The sequence below is a fragment of the Camelus dromedarius genome, chromosome 8 (genome assembly GCF_036321535.1).
Source record: "Camelus dromedarius isolate mCamDro1 chromosome 8, mCamDro1.pat, whole genome shotgun sequence".
Lineage (NCBI taxonomy): Eukaryota > Metazoa > Chordata > Mammalia > Artiodactyla > Camelidae > Camelus > Camelus dromedarius.
In genome coordinates this window covers 36,235,295-36,260,873 of record NC_087443.1, presented here as the reverse complement: position 1 = coordinate 36,260,873, position 25,579 = coordinate 36,235,295, and the positions used below count along the sequence as shown (strand labels likewise).

The 25,579-nt window shown below is 34.1% G+C and overlaps 1 protein-coding gene across 8 annotated transcripts in view; it reads right to left on the bottom strand.

Annotated features, from left to right (window-relative positions):
• Positions 1-25,579, bottom strand: part of CTNNA3 (catenin alpha 3) — a 1,350,697-nt gene that overhangs the window by 428,852 nt on the left and 896,266 nt on the right. For all 8 annotated transcript variants that reach the window (XM_031461217.2, XM_010985795.3, XM_064488129.1 and 5 more), the window contains one exon: positions 13,943-14,099. In XM_031461217.2, coding sequence (XP_031317077.2) covers positions 13,943-14,099 — 157 coding nt within the window. The remainder of the gene's footprint in view (positions 1-13,942; positions 14,100-25,579) is intronic.

The window sequence follows — 25,579 nt, the reverse complement described above, 5'->3', positions numbered from 1 at the left end:
AAAGAGATGGATGGTTTGCAACAAATGCAATGCAATGACAAACACCCTTAATAGTCTTCTAAAACTGTAAGAGCTGTAAAAATCCTCCTAAAATTTATCTATCTGCTCTCCTCAACAAATATGCTCAAAGGTTAAGAAAGCGGTACTTTGCATCTCCCTTGTCATTTAATTCCTTTGGAAGTCTAAGTGTTTGCAAACTTTCAAATCCACTTGGTCCTTTTACATTTTTTTCTTGGGTTTTGGCTACAAACACCACACAATTATGAATGCGAGAAGTTCTTCTACAGGGAGCTGGAGACATAATTCAATGTCCAGTAGCATCTCAAATATTGAATAAAACCAGCATTTAAATGATAGAAAGGAAGACTAGTTCCAGTTAACCAACTGGACAATAAAGCAGTATGAAACATACTGCCAGGTGGTAGTCCAGGATACTAGATACTGGTTATTCCATACACTTCCAGAGACAGTGGGGAACATGTTAAAAACTTCAATATCATAAATATCTTTTTAAATGTATGATTCATTGTTCTTCTATTCATACTGAAAATAGTCACAAGCTTATTTCTATGGTTTACACATAAATTAACAAAGAAGTGTGACACTGGGTAAGGCCACCTAGAGTAGTATCTCTCCAAGTTCTCTTAAGGCAGGTAAAAACAATGGAATAGGAGATAGAAGAGAATAAATTATCAGACACAGAATTGTTGAGAGATTGGAAGGTTAAGAAATAGGAAATGTAATATTATCTTATTTACAAGGAGGGAAGGCTCAAGGCATTAGTTTTTAAGTAACTTTGATTTAGAGTCAACCAATATTGTTGAGAGGAATCTGCCACAGTTACTCTGCTATACACTTTCACAACCACTGTCTATTTAGTTTCAAAAATTATCCATCAGGTGGGAATTATTCCTCTTATTTTACAGAACAAGGAAACAAAAGCTATTAAGCAAGTTGCCACACAACTGGTAAGTGAGGAAGGGCTCATGTTAGACAGTAATTTTCTTTGTAAGATGAGAGACTGGAGTTATTCTTCGTTGTGAGTTGAGTGACAAAAGCAGAGAAAAGTTGAATGGTGTCCACATTCCATGCTGTATCACCAGTTCACCCGTCTGTAGCAAATATTTGCCATGCTATACTCCACTAGTTGCTAGGTAAACTGTGTCTGCCTTTTGGTACGTTAACATGTTGACCACAGCAGCACAGCATATGCATATACCACTCTGACTCAGGATACTCAGATTATTCCTGGCCTGCCCATACACTCTCCGAGTTCTTTTTTCACCCCATCACCTTGACAATCACATTGGAAAATTACTTCCCATAAGGGTAGAAGAGAAAATAAATTTGATTAAGAATATGTTTAATAACCATGAGGAAAGTTGATAATAGAATGTACTTTAAAAAGCTATGATTCAGACTTAAACTTGATGTGATCAATAATACATAAGTTAAAGGGGCTACGCTTAAGAATAAAAACAAAAAGCTATTGTTTACATAATATATCATTAGTATCTGGAGGTACAGAGATCAATGTGATAATTAATGACATAGCTATGACTCCTTATATCTCACTAATCATTAATAGGATATAAAAGTGCCTATATAACTGAGAAATTCAGTTAAGCTTCACTGTAGAAGAAAATAAAAATACACTGGAAGTCATTTTGTTTAGCTCATGTATAAAAACTATTTTCACCAGGTAGTAGTGACAGCAATCTAAGAAAATTTCCTAACAAGTACACAGCACAGAGCGACACATAAAAAGAGATCATTTATTTTTTCCCTTTTATTTCTATATTGTTTCCACATTCTCCTTCAGCTAACTGGACACTCAGTTAAGCCATATACATCATAAGTCATATATGTCATAATGAAAATCTTTCACTAAAGTCCTAGGGAGATAATTTTTAGTATCACCATATCTACAGTGAAAATCATGCTAATACCAACATAGGACCTTGAATTTTTTAACTCATTGAATAACTTGGTGGGATAGTAAATGTCATAAGGAAATTATTTTACTATCTAATGTTCAAAATAAAAATATACTATTAAAGCTATATTTTTAAATGGTACATCTATATAAAGTATGATAATGAACAGACTTCTAATTTGATTAAATGTCATAATCACTATTTATTACTGTAATAATTAAGATAACAAAAGTATAAATGTTATCATCTGATTTACTAGAATTAAATTAAGCAAGCCATTGGATAAATCAGAAAATTCTTATAGAATTTCAGAGGTCCTCAATTGCCGAAATAAATTCAGTCTTTGAAAATAGAGGAAGAATGCTGGAAGGAAGGCTGTATCACTGAAGCATGGTTTCCATTTATTTCTTCAGTGTTGGGGTCAAAGAGGAAATTGTCTTAGTGCTCCTCTACTTCACTGAAACAAAACTTTATTTTAGTTTACAGTGAATAAATCATGTAAGAAATCAATTTGATGACCTTTATTGAGATACTACTGGATACAAGATACTGTGCTAAATGGTCTGGAAACATAGATGAATAATAGCTGTATGTTTTTTCAGGGCTGCCATAACACAGTGCCACAGACTAGATGGCTTAACCAACAGAGATTTATTTTCTTATTCTGGAGACTAGAAGTCCAAGATCAAGTTGTGGAGAGGGTTTGTGCCCTCTAAAGACTCTCCTTGGCTTATAGATAGCTCTCTTATCCCTGTATCTCCACATAGTCTTCTCCTTCTGTATATGGATGTGTCCCAATTTCCTCTTCTTATAGAGGCACCAGTCATACTGGATTAGGGCTCATCCAAATGACCTCATTTTAACTTATTTGCATCTTTAAAGACTCTATCTCCATATACAGTCACATTCTGAGCTACTGAGGGTATATATACCAATTGATATACTTCAATATACCAATTTTGGGGGATACAATTCACCCAACAATAATAGCATTCCTGCCCTCCAGGACTTTTTAAATAATAGAGAAAAAAATATAAAAGTAACTATAATATAAGGCAGAAAGTGATAAAAGTTACAGCATAAATTCAAAATTATAAAGGAGTACAGGAAAGCTTAAAGGAGAAAAAGGGTTTAAAGGATAATGTGGTTTTCTAAGGATAGGATTTCACCAGATTGAGATAAACATGGTGAAAAGGGCAGGAAATAACATGATTAGAAGAGGCACTGTGCAGGGCTAATTTTTCTTTTAATAATCAGATCTTACTCTGATTAACATGTCATATTAGGTATTTAAGATGACAAAGGTCATTTGGTTGTTAATAGCAAAGCAGCAATACAAAATCATATTTTCTTTAGTTTTCTATGTAAAATACATCCTGGGCCAATATTAAGACAAATTAAACATATCATTTTAATTCCCAACATATCATTTGCACTTACAGACATTTTTTTAAGAAATAGAATAGGAAGCGAATTAGAATTGTACCAACCCCAAACCAGAAGAAGATATGGATAATAAAAGTCAAATAGCAATTGGAGTATCCTTGTAAGAAATCTATATATCAAAAAACAATGCCTATAACTCTTTGTTCTGAGGGTCAGTTCCCAAATTTATATGATGCAACAGTATTGCAAATTCTTTGCAGTAATAAAGTGTCACTATCTGGATTAAAAAAAAAAAAAAAGTATATTTGTGATATTTTATTCCCAGTGAGTGCAACCTATGTTTAGCTCCCAAAACATTATTATTAGTCCTGTTTGCTAAATAAGTAATATTTCTGACAACAGCAATAAAATGTTTTCAATTTTAATTGATTTTATTTAAAAAGCAGAAGAGAAAATTAAAGAATCTACACAAAATATCCTTTATACATCAGTGGAGAAAAATGCTGAACTTTCAATGGAATCATAATAAATGTGTGCTTCCTTGTAACTTCTTACATGTCACTGGTGGATAAAATCAATTTTTACTTACTACCTACAAATTATGACAATTCAATAGCACTCGGTCACGTGACATTAAAAATGTGGCAGAGTGCAGGATTTTCATTTTGTTCACAGATATTATCCCAAAGGCACATTAAAGTTTTCTCCTCTACTGTCATGACAATCATTTAGGTGAGTGTCATAAAATGTTTGAAAGACATATAAATTCCGTATTTCATATCTCTTGTTAGTGACTAATTAATCAGAAAAAAGAATTTAAGTTCAGTGAATTACAAAACCAAAATTAAAATCCATCAGATTTTACATTAGGAAATAAAGATTTTGGCACATAAACCTTTAGCACTGCAGAAAATGAGCTTCATCTCTTACGCTGGTAAAAGGTACAGCGTGATCATTCTGTGCAATTACACAGCTAGGCGAAGACATGATTTAGATACAGTATTATACCAAAAAGAAAATCACTTTGCATAGCTATGCTTAATTTTTGCAGTTGCCTAAAATAGTTATACATTCTGGCTTTGCCCTAAAGCCTGTGTTGAGAGGCTCTGAAATATAAACAGAGTAAAATCTGTGCTCAATCACTTGGAGGTTACTCCTATAGAAATCAAATGAGAGTTTATTAAGTAAAGTAAATTTAATTAAACAAATGTTTGTTAAGTATCTGTAGCATATCAAACACTGTGTAAGGTGCTGAAATGAAGGAAAACCTAACAATCTGCACACATCCATGGTGTTTGGCTGCTTCTATTTCTTTAACTTCAGTTTTTCACTAATCTGATTTTTTTTAATGCAAAATACGTTATTTCATTTTATCGGCAGATTCAATCACAGAATTCTAAATATGTCTGAATATCCATGTGTGTTTACACTTCAATTTCTGTAGGCATTTTGACTTCATTTTGTTGACTTGATCTTCCTGTTTCTGGAAGGGGTTTGTTTAATATGTCCATTGAGATTATCTATTGTCCTTTTATGTCAAATAGTTTCATCAGTATTACCTAAAGATATTAATTTAGGGTACATAGAGGTTATGGTTGTTAATTTTGTTGAATTGTTCTTTAATCTTATTGAAATACCATTATAATTTTAGTTTACTATAATTATGTGAAATTTAATTTTATATCATAATATTACAGAGCTTGCTTTTGTTGATTTAAAATTTGCCTAGAATATCTTATTCATTGCTTTTATTAAAATTCCCTTGACCTAATCTGATATTTTTGAGTGGTGTTGCTTTGGGATGTTTTGTCTGTTGTTGTTTATCTTTAACTTCCTCCTCAGAATCTCACTGATTTCTGGTCAGAGACGATAAAATCTCGTATTTCCACCCAAACCATATTTAGTCTAGCTCAAAGGAGTTTTATTTTGCTTTTTTATGATCATACAAAATTGTCCAGTTGTGTCCACATGACAGCCAAAGATTTACAGAGGAAGGCTCTTGAACTTTTGTTAATTATTTGACTCAGAAGCTGAATGAGTAACAAATCAAAAGTTAGGCTTAAGAATTCAGTATATCTTTCTCCCTGATTCAAGAAATTTCCAGATGGGAAAACTCAAATATGGTTTAAACATGACCTCCATATTTTGACATTAAAAAATAAGCAAAAACTATTTTAAAAGAAAAATAATTTTTAATAGGGGAAAATAATCTGACCTGACTAGAAGGTACCTAAAAAGTATTTATTGTCTTAGAGAATTTGAGCAATTCAGGAATTTTCTGTGACAGGTTTCTATATATTAAATGTGATTATACTAGACAAATTCATTCTAGGGAGAACTATCCATGGAACTTTTAGAGTTTTTGGGGTAAGTGATTCCACACCTATTAATTACAGCATTTCATATGAAAACAGAAATTTAAAAAGCCATGATCTAAGGAAAAAAAATACACACACTATGAAACAACTATTAGAACCATATAAATATTAATGCAAAAATATATATAAATTCATTTATCTCAATAGTGACACCATGAATATATAGCATGCCTTAAATAGAGTACTTTTAATTAACATAGCCACCAGACATTTTTTTGCTAACTATGACAGACAGAAACTAATAAAACCGTAACTGATCTATAATTTTTGAGTAAATTTCCATTGTTTCCTAGCAGGTCTTTATACTTTGAAAATGTTAACTAAAATTTCAGTGGTTTATGAAAACCTACAAATTTTCAAATAACTAGATCTTATAACCTAGTTCACGAAGAGAGAGTAGAGTGACAAGTCTGAATATCTGTGTCTCCATGAAATTTTCCATGTAGTCACGTGAAGAGGATTTATATGCAATTTATTATGGAAACATTAAGTACATAAATCCCCACCAAGATGGTGAATGCAAATTTGTAAGAAGGCATTATATAATGCCATGGGAATTTAAATGTGGCTAAAATACATTGAATTGCACATATTTTTCTTTCCTCCCATGACCATTTTCCACAAATAGGATCAGTATTATGTCCAAAAAACTAAATTTAATCCACATATGAAAGTTATCAAAATTGACAAAATTGAAAAGGTTATGGGAAATTGTGTGGCAGTTGGTTTGAAAGGCACTGAACATTTAAGCATTATATTTAAGTGTTAGAGTTTTGGTAGTTTTGAGTCTATCAATGTTTTTTATTATTGTTTGGTTAGATGGTTGTATTCTAAAATTTTTATTTAACAGGTACAACACTTGTATCATGAAAACTTGAAAGCTCAAAACAACTGATTCCCTACAAAAAAGTATGAGTAAACTGTTAATTTATTTGTAAGTTCCTTCTAATTGTACATTTTAAAAGCTATTATAAAGAACCAGATTGAAAATTGATTACTGGATATCTATAATTATACAGACGAATGAAATAACACTATAGTGAACTTAGATTATGTTTTGAGTCTTCTTTGAATTAAATCCTCTAAGTCCTTGTACTAAGCTTCTAAATGCCAACAGGAAAGAGTGATCACAAATTCAAGTAATGATAAAAAATGATGAGGTTTCAAAGATACGGATATAGAAAAACAGCCTTGGTGTCTTTCCTAACAATTTTACCATACTGTAATTAGCATTTGAGGGCTTGTTTCCTCCATCAGACTACAGATGCCCTGTGAATAAGTCCAATGTGTATTATTTACCATTATATCTCTAAGGTGAATAGAAATTGATCAATAAATATTTGCTGACTGACAAAATAAATGATTTACTTATCAATACCAAAGTGTTCATGGGGTACTTGCTTCAAGAACATTCTTTCCTCCATCACTTACTAGCCAGATTGCTAACAAGATGGTAGCACAGAATATCACTTAAGACACTTGTCATGTCCCTGTGAGAAACTTTTCAGCTTCAGCTTTGAGTTTTATACCCCCAAAGTGAGAAGATTCTATTGCCTGAGGTAGGTTCTGACTACTTTGAGGCCCTAGGTCTCCTAATCCAATAGGAGGAACACATCTGTCTCGCAGATGTGCTTATTAGGAGGCAAGGGCTTTCATCAAAATCCTCAGTAAAGGGAAAATTATAAAATCCTAGAAAAGATTACACAAGGGACTTCAATTATACATGTAATAGCAAGTGTTACAAAAGTTAAGGTTTGTAAAGCTTTATGGTAAGACTCCATTATCATTCTATATACTCTTACGGATGCTGGAAATATTTCACAATAAAAATATTTTTAAAGATCTAGCCATCCTTTTCCCACCATCATTCACAAAAAAAGGGTAAAAAATGGCATAAAATCTCACAAAATATTATTCCATCAGAGACTGATCCTGGGTGATGAAGGTTTAGGTATTTTTCACCTTCACAACACATTTTCTTATACTGTATTACTGAGATTCACAATCAAGTTCAATAAAGCTAGACGATCACCATCATTTGGTGAGTTTCAGGTACTGATATATTTGGCCTGGGAAGATCTCTCTGTCACCCCAGGAACACAATCAACCGTGCTGCCTATCTTTGCACCTTGATATTTACTTCTCCGCTTCACTGTAACTCTCTCATTATAAAAGTTTAAGAAAAGTAGAAATCATAATATGGTAAAACATAGAAAATTATCTACCACAATAATAATCATGGAGGCTATTTTTCACCAGATTTTATTATGATATTATTTTTAAGGATAAAGAATTGTAAATAAAATCAAAGTCCCATATATACTCTTTTTCAGTCCCATCCAACTCCTCCCTCTCCATATTTAATCACTCTTAGGTATTTGTTATGTGTGGTGTCCTACTGTTCACATTGCCTTGCTAATTACTTAACTGCTTTTTAAAAGCTATCCCACTAACATGTGAAACAAGTTTGTTTTAACTCCTATGTTGGCTGCCATTTATTCATTCTCCTGCTGATGGGTGCTTATATTATGTTCAACTTATACTATTTTTAAAAATTCCATAATGGTCATACTTATACAAGCCTTCTTTATGAATATGTGCACAAGTCTGTCCAATAAATAAAAAAGGATATTGTGGCAAAATAATCCAGGCACCACACACTGCTATTTTGTTCTTCAAAGATATTATAACAATTTACTTTCCTGGGTGCAGTGTATGAAAATTCTCATTTTATTCTATCTTGTCTGATATTTTGCATTATCATACATTTTTAATGTCTTGACATCTGATAGTTATACACTATAATTTTCAAGATAATTCTTCAGTTAGTTTGGTAAACTGATTTTTGGGATAAGTTTAACAAAGGTAGCTCCTTTAAAGAGATTTATCTTTCTTATATCTGGTTTAAATTTTAACAATGGCCTGCCAATGATATTAGTGATAATGGTTAGCTTCTACTGGGCAACCTACTATGTCCCAGACACTCCTTAAATCATTTAAAATATATCATTTTATCTAATTTGTCCAATCATGCAATAATATATACTCTAGGAAGGCAGGGAGTGTAGTCTGTTCCATTGACTATTCTATCTCTAGGATTTAAAACATTCTAACACTTAATATGTGTTCAATAAATATTTGTTGAATAAATGTATCTTAGTCCATTTGGGCTACTGTAACAAAATAACACAGACTGGGTAGCTTATAAACAACAGAAATTGACTTCTCACTCTTCTGGAGGCTGAGAAGTCCAAAATCAAGGTGCCGGCATTGTCACATGTTGGTAAGAGCCTCTTCCTGGGGTTCACATCCAGTGCCTTTTGCTGGAGTCTCACAATGGTGTAAGGGGCTAGGGATCTCTGTAGGGTCTATTTTGTCAGAATACTAATCTCATTCATGAGAACTTCACCCTCATCACCTAAGGACCTCCTGAAGGCCCTACCTTCCAATATTTTTGAATTGGTTATTAGTATTTCAACATATCAATTTTGGGGGGCACAGACATTCAGACCATAGCAAGATGATATAATTATTAACATTTTAGAGGAGGGCATTTAGTGATTCAGAGGTTAATTTATTTCCTAAAGATCATAGATCTGGTAGGATCTGGCAGGATTGTCAGTCCTAAGCACAGCTAAGCCCCTCCAAACAGACTCTTCTCTTTCTATGCTTTCCGTAGATTCTAGAGATAAAACACATCATCTTGATATCTAATCTATAAGAGTTCTTTTAGTGGTGAGACTTTAGTGATAATGATATGTGCTTTGTGAAAAGGTGATTATATGCTGCTTTTCTTGAATACACATGAACTGTCCACAGTACAGCTCTGGAGCCACTATGTAAGCAGAGGTTTCTATTGTTCTGTTGAAATTCCCTGGGATGCTATCAAAGACCCTGAAAGTATGCCAACACAAATCTGCAAGCTCAGATACATGACCTCAATAGTTTAGGATCTTGTATCTGCACCCACCTGGGTAGTCAGAGGCATGCTTCTTTCTAGGTCCAGAGAAGGACCTCTGGAGAGTGTTTAGGGAAGGCTTAACCTGCGTTTCCTGCCTAAAAAGCCTCCATCTCTAGCTGAAGTCTCTGGTCTTTCAGAATGCTCAAGAGCACCTCTCGGACTCATCAGCGGGTTGGAGTGGGAGTGGATGCTGTACAACAAAGGTAAACTTTCCTTCTAAACCCTCCTCTAACCTATAAAATGGCCACAGGATTCATCATATTAAGGATTTTTATTCATCCATATTACACTGATCAAATGCATGTGCTTAGAGTTGAAACACTGCCCCGAAATAACAAAATACAAATGAAATTATGAAGCTCACTTTGACTCTCTGTTTTGTTAAAACTTTCTTTCAGTGTATCTTTCAGTGTAGGTATGGCAAATAATATGGTTTTTAATACTGTGCATACACTCACTGAGACAACTTTAAGGAAATCTTTTATTAAAGATCTGTTTTATCATGCAAGTAAGTACATAGCTAGTGCTTGCTGAATTTAGGAAAATTTAAAAATTGTTTTATACAAATTAAAAATGCAAGCCCTTAGTGCTATTTATTATATGAGTAAAATTATTGATGACTACTCCAGCTCTGCCTTAAAGTTCTGGTAAAAATTCTCAAATCTGACTGATTTTGACAAAGTCAAAAAAGAACTTCTAATTATGGCTTTTCTAAAGATCTAATTTGTAATATTCAAACAACAGTCCTGCGTTTACTTGCTGTTCATTCAAATGAAAGCATCCTGAGTGAACTTGCCTGTTAGGACATGGAATAAGGTGTGTTAAATTCCAGTCCACAGGCCCAAAGTACTCTTCAGTCATGTAAGTACAGGCAGTAATTCAAAACATAATTATCAACAGAGCAATAATGGATTACTTTGCTGGAGCCTATTTAACCATTTTGGAAAGCATACTTTCTCCCCATCTTTCCATGACTTATGTAAAGCTGTGTGTTTAATTTTCCTGCATTCTGTGCAATGGTTGAGCCATATACCATCACATGAAAATATAATCATCACAGAGGACCCAGAGGGAGAAACCTACAACCACAAGACTGTCTCTTGGGTTTATTCAATGGCATATAATGTCCCGGCTGCAAGTCATCACCAGACTATCCTGATGAGGCAGAGCTTCTTTTCTTGCTAAATGCATGCCTGGGTTATCCAGCCTGTGCTAGGTTTAAGTCATCAAACTGGCTCTCACCTCACCCTAGTATTGTTATGTCTTAGATATGTGTGTCAGTCTTACATTTTTATTTCTTGGAGGTAGGGTGGACAGAATGAGGAAACACCTGTTTCTATTGGGTTTACTTTATTTTCACTTCTAGGGGCAATTCAAACATTATTTAGCACTACACTATCTACTTCTATAAGAATGTTTTTCAGCATATGGAGTGGGTGTTCTGAAATATTGATGACACTACCATTTAAAATTTTAGATGATTTAAATTTTTCTATGAAAGTTCAGGGCTCTATATAATGTCACCTGCTGACTTTTTGAGTCTAGTTCCAATCCAGATGCACCCTCTGTTCCTGTAATACTGGCCAACTTCCTGTCCCTCAAACCCTCTATGTACTTTGACATGCTTGTCTCTCTTTCTGGGATATTATTTCAATTTCTTCAATTTCAATTCAACAATTCAGTTCAACTACTATCTCCTTAACAATGCTTCCCTCAACATCCAGAAACTCCAGCAGCATTAATTGCACAGAATTTTGTTACATGACTATTAGAGTCTTTTGGAGTCTGATATATATACACTGGATTGTGAGTTCCCTAAAAGCAAACAAGTGCCTTTTCCTTCTTTAGATCCTCCTCCATTTCCCAGCATACTGCCTTGTCTATCATTTATATTCAATACACCCATCAAAATTCATTTTTGCAGAATATGACTTCAAATCTTAATTTTAAACAAATGTATTTCATGCTTTGATGCCTTTAATCAATTAAAATTTCAAGTGGGTGTATGTTGAAGACATACCTAAGAGAATGCATGGTAATACATAACTGATTATAATTTATATGATTTATCTTTGCCCAGGTGTGTACTATGGGTCATCTTTTATCCCAGCACCTATTCCATAAACATTATATGAGATTTAATAGTGCTTAGTTTGTGCACAACTAATTTAACATCTGTGTCTTGCCACTATTATGATGTATTTATTTAGTATTGATTTATGAAGGAAAAAAATCTTTCATTTTCCTCTGTCAAATGATTCAGATACAACTTTGTAAAAGCCAAAGAACATGTTCACTACAATTTCATGAGTCCAGAGGTCTCTGTTAGTGACTTTTTGAAGGCAGTATCAGTTATATCTGAGTCACTAAGTCAAAGTCACAGAACATTGTGATGATTAATGCTTAAAGTTATTTTTCATAACTTGAAGATTTTTAGAAATATTCATCCCAAGGCTGAACACATTTAATGAAAGCAGAAGACGTAAATCCCCCCAAATTAATCTTGCATAAAATTAAATAGAGTAATAAATACCTTTTTTCTTCATTCAACAAATACCTACTGAGAGCCTTCAAGCAAAATTCTGGAAGCAGGAGGTTCAATTAGAAAGATTACACAGCTATTCAAGTAAGAGACAGTGGCTTGAACTGGAGTAATAGCAATGGACTTGGGGAAAAGTAGACACATTAAAGAGGAATTTAGGACATGGAATAAAGAAGATTTTCAAGCATCCTCTAATATGATAATTAATTGAGAATCAGTAGGATGTTATCTTTAAATTGAGAAAATCTTTTACAATAAAGGAACAACAGTGCTAATTCTAATCAGTAAGTGGTCAATCGCTTTTTTAGAAAATTCCAAACCGTTGTCAATGGTATCCTCCATTCTTCAGGTGGTCCCCTATATTCAATAATCTCCACTGCCACAACTTTCCTTCAGGTTATATTTTCCACTAACTTTTACTCATTATCCAATCTCCAGTACCTTTTGTAGGATTTAGCACTTTAAATTATGCAATACATATTTCAAGAATGAATGAATGAAAGAGTAATGAAAGTGAAACCAAGGTCAGATCTTCACAAACCCCCACACTGAATCAGTTCTCAGTAACTGGTGAATAGCTCTTATGATCCAAGTCATTCCCTCTTCTATCAACGTTGACTTCTAAATTCAGTTCCTTGGGATTATAGTTCATTATGAGTCAATTAATGCAATGGTTCAAAAACCTGATGCAGGTGTTAATGTTTTCTCTTCCAAATTTTGCATCTTAAACAGAGATCTTAAATATTTTCATATCTCCGCATGGAAAACTAACACTGGGGATTTCAGGCATTGTGGTAGGCTGGAAAGAGTTTTTCAAACCTTATCACATAGACACAAATTCTGTCTCAGAGGAGAAGCCATGATTGATGGGAACAGATGTGGAAAAGTTATGATGTAACAGGAAACATCACCGGAGCGCATGCTAAACTATCACAAGGAAAGTTTATGAAGACACAGAAACCTGAGAAAGCAGTGGACGCCACTCAGCGTTCGGGGCAAACACATTTTTTCTCCAATCAATACTATCTCTCCTTCTTTTCTGATGATAAAACTCTGATTTTGTTTTTATAGTAAGTCACTAGTCCAGAAGGCTGAATTATGCCTAGTCTAAGCCCAGTGGTCTGCTAGGATATGTTCATACCAGTTCACAAGAGCTATTCTATGCATCTCTTCCCAATTCAGAGTTCAGCGGCCTGATGGTGGCAGCTGGAGAGCCACCAGTGTGGGAGTAGTTATGTCACAGAAATCAGCAAGTGCTACAAATTAGAACTACTCCTCCCTCTGGCCCCCAGTCAGTCATTAACCATTTATCAGCACTCTAAGTCCATCACACTTCTTTTTGCCATTGATTGGTCCACGAGCAGGTATAGGATAAAGTTATGACCTATGACCAGTGAAAATCTAGTGGAAGGCATCTGAGAAAGATTTCCTCCTTGATAAGTTAAAGTAAACAAGCCCCCTTGCCTTCCTGCTTTAAGTGATTGTGTGCAATGCTTTGAGATGCATCCATGAATAGGAGTTTCTTTAGAGACAGTGTAAATTGTTGAGTTGTATGGATTATAAGGCATGAGGCTCATTATCCTAGAGTAGATCTTATGTAGCAGATTGTAGCTTCCAGAAAGGTTACCATTTTTTTTTAAATTCTCATAATATTTCACAAAATTACTTACATTCAGTGTTATTCCATTTCAGAAAATTGACAAGAGCAAATATATAAATTAAAAAATTAAAAACATACCAGACACAGCAAGGAAGTCATCAATGCTTGTAATGTCATCTACAGCTTCAGTGAGGACATGGATATGATTCTCCCATGTGCGCTTGTACATTTCCATGGTTTTCTTGACCACTTGACTTTTGGGTTTTGCAGCCAAAGCAAGTGCAGCATTAATAATCTGTAAAGATGTACAATGTTCACATAGTGATTTATTTGGGAATAGTTACCATTGTGCAGATGACAGGTATTCTTAAAAAAAAAAAAAAGATACATTCATCTTTAGCAGGTAAAGTGACCTCATGCATAACTCTTCAGTTTTGATAATATTGAAAACCGAATATTTGATAATATTGAAAACTCTTTGGTTTCAATATTTGATAATATTGAAAACTCTTCAGTTTTGATAATATTGAATATTATTTTGGGTAATTTAATTAATTTTAGAATTGTTTTGGGTAATTTTATTAATTATTTTGGGTAATTTAATATTATTTTGGGTAATTTATTTAATTTTAGAATTATTTACTGAGCACCAAGGCACTAAGAACTGCAGGAGATACAAAGATACCTCGTATCTACCTTTAAGGAGCTTATGTATTACTCAATGGGAAGGGCAACATGTAACTACAGTTCAGTATGAAGAATATGCCATAATTACAAATAATGATTGATAGTCTGTATAGAGCAGAAAGATCACCTTCAGCAGAAGTTCTGAGAAAAGGTTCAGGAAACGGTAATGTTTAACTGGACCTTTGGATTCACATTGCACAACTAGGTAATGAATGCCCTTCTATATGCAAATCACTGGAATAAAAGCTTTGACTTTTTTGAGGACTTCAAGAATTTTACCAGTAGATATTCATTATTTGTATTCATTCATCTGTACATTCACTCATCATTCAATATTTCAAATATATTCTGAGTGTGTTTTTATTTATCAAGCATGGTTCTTGGTGTCAGGGATATGGCAATGATGAAGACACAGGCAAAAAGCATTGTCTTCATGGAGCTTATACTCCAGTTAACGGAGAAAGGCAATTAGCAAGTTAAATAAGTAAAATATATGTTTGGTTTGATGGTTGTAAGAACTAAGGAGACAAAATAGAGCAGAGAAGGCAGATAAGATGTGGACTGATGGTGAGAGTAGGAAGTTTGCTATTTTAGCAGGCCTTGCGTTGAAGTGGACACTTAAGTAAAATCATGGGTGGGAGAGAATTTGTGAACAGAGAAGTGGCAATATTCAAAAGGCGAGAAAACAGGGGAAATGCTGCAAGGACAGTGAGCAGTCTCATCCAGAGCCTGGTATGCATAAAGAGTCATTGACTGCCCTGCTGAGGACAGTGGCCTTATTTGGCCTTATTTTGACTTTTGAGCAATTTGCTCAGAATTACACTTTAGAAAAATTCATTTGGCATAGGAGGCTACTGCAACAGGTTACGGGAGTGAAAAAGAGCTTGGACTGCAATGGTGGAGGTAACGAAAAGTTTTGATAGGACTTTCAGTAATTTTAAGGAAGATGAGGATAGATCAGTAATTGACAAAAATGTCATGCAAACATTAATGAATCTGTGGAAAACAATGCTTAAGGACATGGAAATATATCCACGATAGTGTAATAAAAGCAGATTACAAAACATCAATCTTCATAGAATAGCCTTTCTAGCAAATACGCTAGAACTAAAAGTTAGATTAATAAGAACAAATAACAATGGTTCTCTCCGATTGGTGGCATCTCCAGTGCTTTTCATTTGATTTTGTGTGTATAACTGAATTTATCAGATTTTCTATGGTGAATATGTGTCAGTTGTATACTCAGAACAAAGGAAGTTATTTTTTCAAAGAAAGGTGATTACGTTTTCCATGAGTAATGGAGAGAATGGTTATAGTAGTGACAGAAAAGGAGAGATCAGAGAGTTAAAAAGTCAGTCAGAGTTGTAGAAGCAGATGTCTGCAACTGTTTTGGAGGACACTGGTAATGAAGGATATTAGATGTCAGTTTCCCTATTATGGAAGTTGACTTTGAAGTGCCTCTTGGCTTTCCACACGAATTACATAGTGGCCAATCAAAGATGTGAAATTGGAGCTCATAAAAAAGTTTTCATTCATTTATTTATCTGTTCGTGCATTGAAACAAATTCATAATATATAGCAACAATGTATCAGATTCCACACTGAATATGAAGGACATCACAGTGAAAAAGATTCCACCACAGTTTCTAGAACAGCTCATCATCTAGAAGGGGAATTAGCCAAAAGCCAAATGATTGCAATGCATCAGTGATTCTCAGACTTTAGCCTGTATCAGAATCACTTTGAGGGCTTGTTAAAACAGGTTCCTGAACCATGCCCTCGAGTTTCTGATTCAGTTGATGGGTTTGGGGGCCTGAGGATTTACATTTCTAACAAGTTCTCAGGTAATAGTGATGCTACTAGTCTGGGGCTCCCAGTTTGGGAACCACTGAAATAAGTTAAGTGCTATAATGTAGGGGCTCTTGAAAAGGTAAGCAGAAGGTGCCCTATAACACAAGGGAGAGGTACCCATCTCCAGAAGGAAAAGATATTTCAAAGGACTGAAGTCTGAAAAACAAGAAGAAATTAGTATAAGGTGATATCTATTTAGGAAGAGGCAATAACATGTGCAATAATGACCTAGAAGCAAGGTACAGTCTAACCCCACCTTCTGAGGAAAGTTCAGCAGAGAGGAGATCGTAATAGAGTTGTAAGAAAATCAAAGACAACAAGGGAAAAAGGGAGGAGAGAGCACATCTTTGGAAAGTACCAACATGTACGAGGAAAGAATGAAGTGGAAGTGATACAGATGAGAGAAGGAATCATCAAAGAGGTAGGAAAGTGAGGTACTAAAGAGTCAAGATGAGGAAGACAACATTTTCAAAATGTCAAATGCCATAGGAGGATCAAGAGTAATGAGGACGGAAAACAGGAGTCATTGGTGTAGCAGAATATTGGATACAGGAGTCAGACTTCACCAAAATGTAATGGCAACAATAAAAAGAATCTTTTTCTACTCAGTAACCCAAAGACTGCACCTTACTTACATGACTTTCAACAAATTATTAGAGGTGGAAGAGGGGAGAAATGAGTTGCTTGAAAATATTATGCTGATATTCCCTTATTTCTTTTTTATGAAAGAGGAACACGTTGAATTTAAGGAAACGCATACTATGTTTAGACATAACAACTCTGCAGTATCCCCAGACTTCAGTTTTAGAGCTCGATCAACCTATTAACTTACAATGTATGTTTGTGTACACTGCAGCGGCTGTAGTCTCCGGTGTGTCATTGTCCCTGCAATTGGACAGTTGTGTACACACGTGGCTGTGCCGACATTACACCTTCACACTCTGTGCAGACTTTTAAAGTACCCGTGCAGATCCATCAAGGGGATATGGAATCATGACGATAACACAGGTTGCATTTTCTAAGGACATTTTCAGTTCTGTGGCTGATCCAATTTATTTGATTCAACACTGCACACTATGAGAAAACTTTATCCAACTTGACTCTCCTGATATTTAACTTAAATCTAAAAGCAGATCAAACTGAGAAGATGTGCAAACCATCTTTAAGACGGAAGAAATCTCCATCCCAGTGCATACTCTTCAGCATTTTAGTTACATGTCTAGAGGGGGCAGGGGGAAGAATATCCTTAAATCTTCTTCACGCATGACTAAAGATGACTGAAATCTGAAATGAATTATGTTACTTTCTGAGGCATCTTTCTTTTGATTATAGTTGGGATGTGTACATGTCAGAACCACCCTTAAGCCTGTGAATCACCTACTCAGTCAGTTCACCTTTGAAAGAGTATCTTTAAATTCAGGAACTTGTTATATGTTAACAGGACTATTTAATAGCCTTTGAAATAGGCTCCTAATTCCAGTCCCTATTAACTCCAGGCCATTCTCCTTACCACAAACACATTTCTTTTTCAAATGCACAAGTGATATTGTCCCACCCTGGCTAATAACCTTTGATGGAGTCCTAGTTGACCAAAGATAAAATCTAAATTCCTTTTCACTATTTACAGTTTAAAAACCTCCACAGGCTGGCCCTTCGCTCCATTTCACTCTGCCGTAATACTCTCCCTCACTTTAGCCTCCATTCCAGCCATACTGTCGTCAGCTCCATTTCCTGATCACACCGGTATCCTCATACGAATCAGAGTTACTGCCATATTCACAAACTGTCCCTAAAAGACTCTGTTCTACTCATAGCCCACTCAGAGAAGAGCCACAGAGAGTCAAGTTTGGTATCATTTTTCCCTCTTCAAAACTGTTTCCATCAGAGCCTGGCACACAATTCAAGGATAGCCAACCTGTAGGCTGGCCAGTGAGTGGTCATGGGTATGATGCCAAAGGTCAAGATGTTAAAATTTCTATGGAAAATCTGAACTAGAACTTAGAGAGAAACAGTTAGTTAGCAATGTAAACCAAGCTGAAAATATACATAAGAAGCCATCTAGTAAAAATCAGAACCAAAGGGGGTTGATGGAGGTAAGGCCATGAGGAAGCTGAGCAAGCCAAAGCTGAAAGGAAGAAGAAACTATGAATAGATTGAAGTTATGAGGTAAAGGGGAAAAAATGTATAGAGTAAAATGAGCCAGTGGGTTGAAAGAAGAAACCTTGTAGAGTCACAGGCACCAACAGAGAGAAAACAATACTCAGAACCAGAAAGAGCTGCGGGCAGACTCTATATGAGAGCATCCTATTTCGGGTTAAAAGTCCACAGGAAAAAAATAGCAATGGCAATAATAAGTACGAACACTCAAATTCTATACTTTGTGCCCAACACTATTCCAAGCCCTTTCTATCTATTAACAGATCTAACTTTTTTAAACCCATTTAATTTTCACGACTCAGTATCATTATCTCCATTTTTCAGACAAGACCATCCAGTTATTAAGAGGAGAAACTGTGAGTCTGATCCAAGTTCATGCTCACTGCCACATCATACTGTCTCCTGTAGTCGTCCTACAATAATTCAGGACGCCATGAGTGCGTCTGTGATCCTTAAAACCAAAGGGGCCTTACTGAAGAAAATATTATAAGGCCTGTCATGGGGAAAAAAATGATGTGTGTGTGTGTGTGTGTTAAAATGTATATAACATAAATTTGACCACTTTAACCATTAGAAGTTTAAAATTCTGTGGTATAAAATACATTTATAGTATTATGCAACCATTATCACTATTCATCTCCAGAACTTTTTCATCTTCCCCAAATGAAACTGTGTACCTATTATAAACAATAACTTATTCTCTCTCCTCTCTTCAGCCCCAGTAACCACTACTCTACTTTGTCTCTACAAATTTGACTATTCTAGATACCTCATAGAAGTGGAATCATGTAATATTTGAACTTTTGTGTGTGTATGTGTTTTTCATGTAAAATACTGTTTTCCAGTTTCATCCCTGTACTAACATGTATCAAAAGTTTATTCCTTTTTAAGGCTGAATGATGTTCCACTGTGGGTACATAACATATTTTGCTGATCTATTTATCTGTTGCTGGACATTTAGGTTGTTTCCATATTTTGGCTACTGTGAATAATGCTTCTACGAACATTGGTGTACAAATATCTGGTCAAGTCCTCGCTTCAAAATGTTTTGGTTATATACCCACAAATGAAACTGCGGGGTCATATGGTAATTCTAAGTTCAATTTTTTGAGAAATGCCATACAGTTTTTCACAGTGGCTGGACCATTTTACATTCCAAGCAGCAAGGCACAATAGTTCTAATTTCTCTACATCTCTGTCAATATTTATTTTCTGGGTTTTTTTTTTAAATAATAATATCCATCCTAATGGGTGTGAAGTGGTATCTCACTGTGGTTTTGATTTGTCTTTCTCTAATGATAAATGATGTTAAGCATTTTTTCCATGTGCTTATTGGCCATTTAAATGTTTTTTTTGAGAAATGTCTATTCAAAACTTCTCATTTTTTAAATTGTTTAATTTTTTGCTGTTGAGTTTTAAGAATTCTTTACATTTTGTGGATATTAATCTATTCTCGTATATATTATTTACAAATATTTTCTCCCATTCTATGGATTGCCTTTTCATTCTTTTGGTAGTGTCCTCTGATGCACATATTTTTCAATTTAATTAAATCCAATTGTTTTTTTCTTTTGCTTCCTGTGTGTTTGGTGTCATACTCAAGCCATCATTGCTAAATTAAATATCTTGAAGTTTTCCCTCTATCTTTTCCCTTACGAATTCTGTAGTTTTAGCTGTCAGATCCTCAGCTAAAACCTAAAGCCTCAGATCCACTTTGAGTTAACTTTTGTATATGGTGCAAGGTAAGTGTCCAGCTTCATTCTTTTGCATGTGGATATCTTGTCTTCCCAGTACAATTTGGTGAAAAGACTGCCCTTTACCCATTGAAAGGTCTCAGCACCCTTCTTGAAAGTAATTTGACCATATATGCAAAAGTTTACTTCTTGAGTATCTATTCTATTCCATTAGTCTACAAGTCTATAGGTCTGTTTTTATACCAGTACCATACTGATTTCATTAATGTAGTTTGTAATAATCTTTGAAATTAGAAAAGTGTGAGTCCTCCAAATCTGTTATTTTTCAAGATTCTTTTTGTTATTTGAGATCCCTTGAGATTTCATATGAATTTTAGGGTATATTTGGCCTGTATCTGCAAAATTATTTTGGGGACTTAAATAGGAATTACACTGACTGTGCAAATTGGTTTGGATTGTACTGTCATCTGTTAAGTCTTAAAATATATTAAAATGGAATGTCTTTCCATTTATTTAAGTCTTCTTTAATTTCTTTCAGCAATGCTTTATAGTTTTCAGCATACAAGTCATTCTCCTCCTTGGTTTATTCCTAAGCGTTTTATTCTGTGTGATATTATTCTAAGTAGAACTGTTTTCTTAATTTTCTTTTCAGACTGTTCATTGTTAGTGTATAGGAACACAACTGATTTTTAATTTTTGTATGCTGAGTTGATATCCTGCAATTATACCAACTTTGTTTATTAGCTCTAAGAACGTTTGTGTGTGTGTATATGTGTATGTGTGTGTGTGTGTGTGTAATCTTTAGGGTTTTCTAAATATAAGATCTTGTCATCTATGAAAAGTGATAATTTACTTCTTCCTTACCCATTTGGGTCCCTAAGAGAGGGCTTTTTGAATCAGATTTTGTGAGCAAGTGAGAAGGGCAGGAGTTGAGGGAGGTTCAAGAAGTAGAACATGGAACCCCAAGGACCTGCTGAGAGCTCTTGCCAGCCCCTTTCACTTTGTATCTGGCTTCTGCTGTTCCAGCCTCAGGAAACTCAAACATCTAAACTAGATTCAGAATATTTATAAATTTTAGACTATCTCAAGGTTTTCTTCGGTTCCCTCCAGGTAACAGAAGTTTGTATTTCAGAGCCTCTCACTTTTACAGGCAACATACAAAAGCCCCAGAGAGGCCATAGAACTGTGTTCATACGGTCATTTGTTGTAGTACAATTTGCCACAGGTATTTTGGGATCTAGCTAAGGAAAGGGAGTTCGGTCTTTAGTTTGGGTTTAGTGGGAAAATTTTAAGAGGCTTAGAGTCACTTCCTTGTATGTCCTTTGCTACCCTCACACATATGGTGCTGACATCATATCATGACAGAACCTTGTCTCTCCTAAGTGCAGGTCCCTCTTTCCTCAACAAACTATGTGAAAACAAAGACTGAATCATCCTCCTAGTTTCTCTACAAAAAGTGATATTATAAAATAAGTTGTTGTTATTTAAGAGCTGATCAACAGTAGGTAGCAGCAAGAAAGAAAGGAAGGGGAGAGAGAAAAAGTAAGAAAAGGAAAAAGAAAGGAAGGAAAGAAAAAAAACTTTCATGGGTGTGTGACTGGCAGATAATAATACAAATATTTTTAGCATTTTCTGAATTTTGTGATATTTTGTATTTGTCAACATGTAAAAATTAATAACTAATTGTCATTTATTTTTGCATTGTAAATAAATACTCACTTTTCTTAAAGAAGGACTTCAAAATTGTATGAGGCTCAGGCCTCAAACAGCCTGGTTTGCCACAGCCAAATCTTTCATTTTTCATAAAAAGGAAAAACTTAACACAGATTTCACTGCAATATTTCACCTGAATTCTATCTTGATAACAAAGTACTGACTTTACTTCCTTTGGGAAAATAGAAGAGGACTTTTTTAATGTTCTACAATATTAAATCTTTGTGGAGACAAGTGACTTAATTTCCCTCCAACCTCCCTTTAATGTGACAATTTTTGGGGAAAAGAATTTCTATTTTATTTCTAAAATTTAGTTGTAAATGAAAAAAATAGTATAGTAATCATAAGACTAACATTACTGGGAGCCTTCAATGTTCCAGGCACAGTTTCTAGGTACTTCATTTGAATCAATGTTCTTAGTCCAATAAAAAAGGTCTTATCCATGTTCTCATTTTACTGGTACGACATTGTAAACACAAAGAGATCGAAGAATCTGTGCAAAGTTATAGAAGGAACTCTAGATTGTAAAACAAGAGTCTTAAGTTAGAGTTTTGCTTTCCTTCTAACTGATTTTATACACACAGAAGAGTCATAGTAACTCTTCCAGGGCTCGTTTTCTCAGAAGTCAGAGGTAAGTGTGCATTGGGGTAGGAGTGGGAGGGCAATGTCTGAGTTAGCTGATACTGCTCAGGTTCCTTCAGATTTGAACATGTAGATTTAATGGTATGATGTATATGCTTCTCTTAAAAGATTCCTGAAAACAGTTACTTTAAAAGTGAAAATAAATCTATGTAATTTAATTTTCCTCAGAGATATTTCAATATTGGCGCTGATACAAATAATCTTAAAAATCTTAGTTAGTATCACAAAAGCACTTTGTGGATTAAAAAGATGACTTATGTCTAAGTACCTATAGGTCTGATTACTCAGTGTCATAGCATGTAGAGAAAATTAAAATAACTAAATATATGATACCTCAAGTACATCTAAGCTAGTATGTGAAGGGAATTTATATTACATCCACTTAAATTGATAACACTGTAATAATTTTGGAATCATAGCAACTATGTTAATGACATCAAATTCAATGCTCCAAATCTGTGCATCCTTTTCTTAGTGGCTTAAATTGTGTTCTACTTTCAAATGTTTCTCACTTTCTAAGTTGGTTTTTTCACATTTCCTTAGTTTTGATAACCTTTTTTTGGTCTTCTTTTATACTGTATACCTCATTTATGGAAATTATCCTTGCATTTTAAGAGTAAGCTATGTAATATTTGTCAAGAATCTGCATAGTTAGATATTTGTGTTAAATAACTACAGAATTTAGGGATTGGGGAGGGGTAGCAGTGAGGAGACATAAATAGTCATGACTCTCACAGGCTCATAAATAATTAGATTACATGCAACTCTGACCTAACAATATGGTAATCTCCTTACTCCATGAAGGGATGATTCATGCATGACAGGATTACTCACAGGAACCTTTTGATAAGACTTTAACTTGCCTTTGAATATATATATAAGAAACTGAGATAACTTTTAGGGGTAAAAGTAATGTTTAAAAAGAGAGGGGGTAAAACTGACTTCTGGGAGTATACTGCATTCTATGAAAGCCTATATATTTCTTGTATATGTAGGCTGTTATACTATATTCTAGTATAAGCTTTCATACATCTTAATCCATACTGCTAGAGAAAGGGAGAAAAATTCAACTGAGGACTATTTAGGTTATAGAAAATGTATGACCTCTAGAAGGTCTGTAAAAGGCAATTATTTTTCATGAAAATCAAATTACTATTTTCCTATCCTCTACACTAATTATTAAGACAGGACAACCTATTAAATCAGATAAGTAAATGAGTGAGGAAAAGAATATCAAAGAATTACTTGGCATAATATAAAAATAAGTAGGTTTTATAGACAAATGGAAATGGAATCTGGGGTATGACTCCACATTTCAATCCAGCTCCATTACTTAATAGTTTTGTGTGATTTTAGACAAATTTCATGTTCTCTGAGCCTCAATCCTTTATCTGTAATGGTTATAAAAAATGCTTTTTATGAAAGATGTTGGCAGAATTTAATTAGGTCAACTAAATAAAACAACTAATATTCACCTAGCACAGTGTTAGACCTTTTATGAATGTTTTGAATGTAGATAGTTAGGAAAAAAAAAAAAGAATACCTCAGGAATTTAAACACTGTGTACACAAACACAGAGACATACAGAATTTACAATTTTCATATGCTCAACAGTCATTTTGACATACTAATTATAAACAAATACAAAATTGTTAAACAAATACAAAATTCAAGGAATACTGAATCCATAGAAACACTGTATTTCTGTGATTTACCTGTAACATAAAACTAAAATAAGAGAAAATTTGCCTCTGAAAATAAAAAAATTCTGAAACCAATATTCTATATCACAACTTAAGGCAATGGAAAATAATTTCTAATGATAACAGAGTTTTGGATCCATTATAATCCACCACTCAGATATTTAATAAGTTTAGAATTTGTAGTAGTAATAAATATCTACTATCTTCCAAATCATTTGGGTTCAAGTAGAGGAATTAAAGATGAATTTGGTATTGTTGCCAAAGTAATAAATCTCCTTTTCTTAAAAAAGGAATTTTATGTCAGAAACATCTACAAAGTTCCTTTTAATGAACCATCTAATTCCATATAAATATAAAGGCAAAAGGCAAGCTATTCATTAATTGTCAAAATGTATTTTATAATAAGAGGTTGGCAAAATTTAAAAAGAAAAAAAAAAACACATATTTGCAATGTCTGAATGCTTGGGATTAGACATTTTCTCCATATATTTGGATTTTCCGAACATTCAACTTGGTCTTATTTAAAACCATGAACTAAAAAGAGTTCATGGAACATTAGGAGATTTAACTTTTTTAATTGTTGAAGATTATTTGCTATTTATCTACTATTTATTTAAAGTAAAAAAAATTAGACAGTATAGACTCAGAAAATATTTTTAAGAGTGTTAAGTGAACAAGTCATGCACAAATATTTAATAAAGATAAACAGGTATATAAAGTCCAAATCATATAAAGCAGTATTTTCCCTGAGCTTCCAAGATGTGTTAAGATACGCACATAGGGTTTAGGGAATAAATTAGGTTAAAATACTCAAGGATGACTTGTTCTCTCTCCCTCTCGTATTCCTTTTGTTCGTACTATTTTCTTACTCTTTCTAATGGGTTCCTAAAAAAGAAATTTCCTTAATGTCCTTTACTTAGCATTTTGGCTTCTTGGATACAATGTCCACTGTCACAAATCTACTCCATGTTACCATTAACTCCCAGTGGAACAATTGAGGTAGCTTTAACCCTGGTCCCAGCCACTCTCTATAAACTAGTATTTCCAAATTAAAAAACTCATGAAGCTTTCATTTCCCTTTTTTATCTTAGGATCAATGCAAAAGTGCTCAACTTGGCCTAAAACCTGAAAATATTTGACATCTGTCTATTTATCTATCATCATTTACCATTAGTCCCCCTAACTTGCTGCTTCTTTCCAGGTAACTCTATTCATCTAACAGAGCTCACATCAAGCATCACTTCCTCAGGGAAGCTTTATCATGTCTAGGTCTGTTTTCTTGCTGATATACTCTCATAAAACAATGTCATTTTTAACTCTTGAGTATT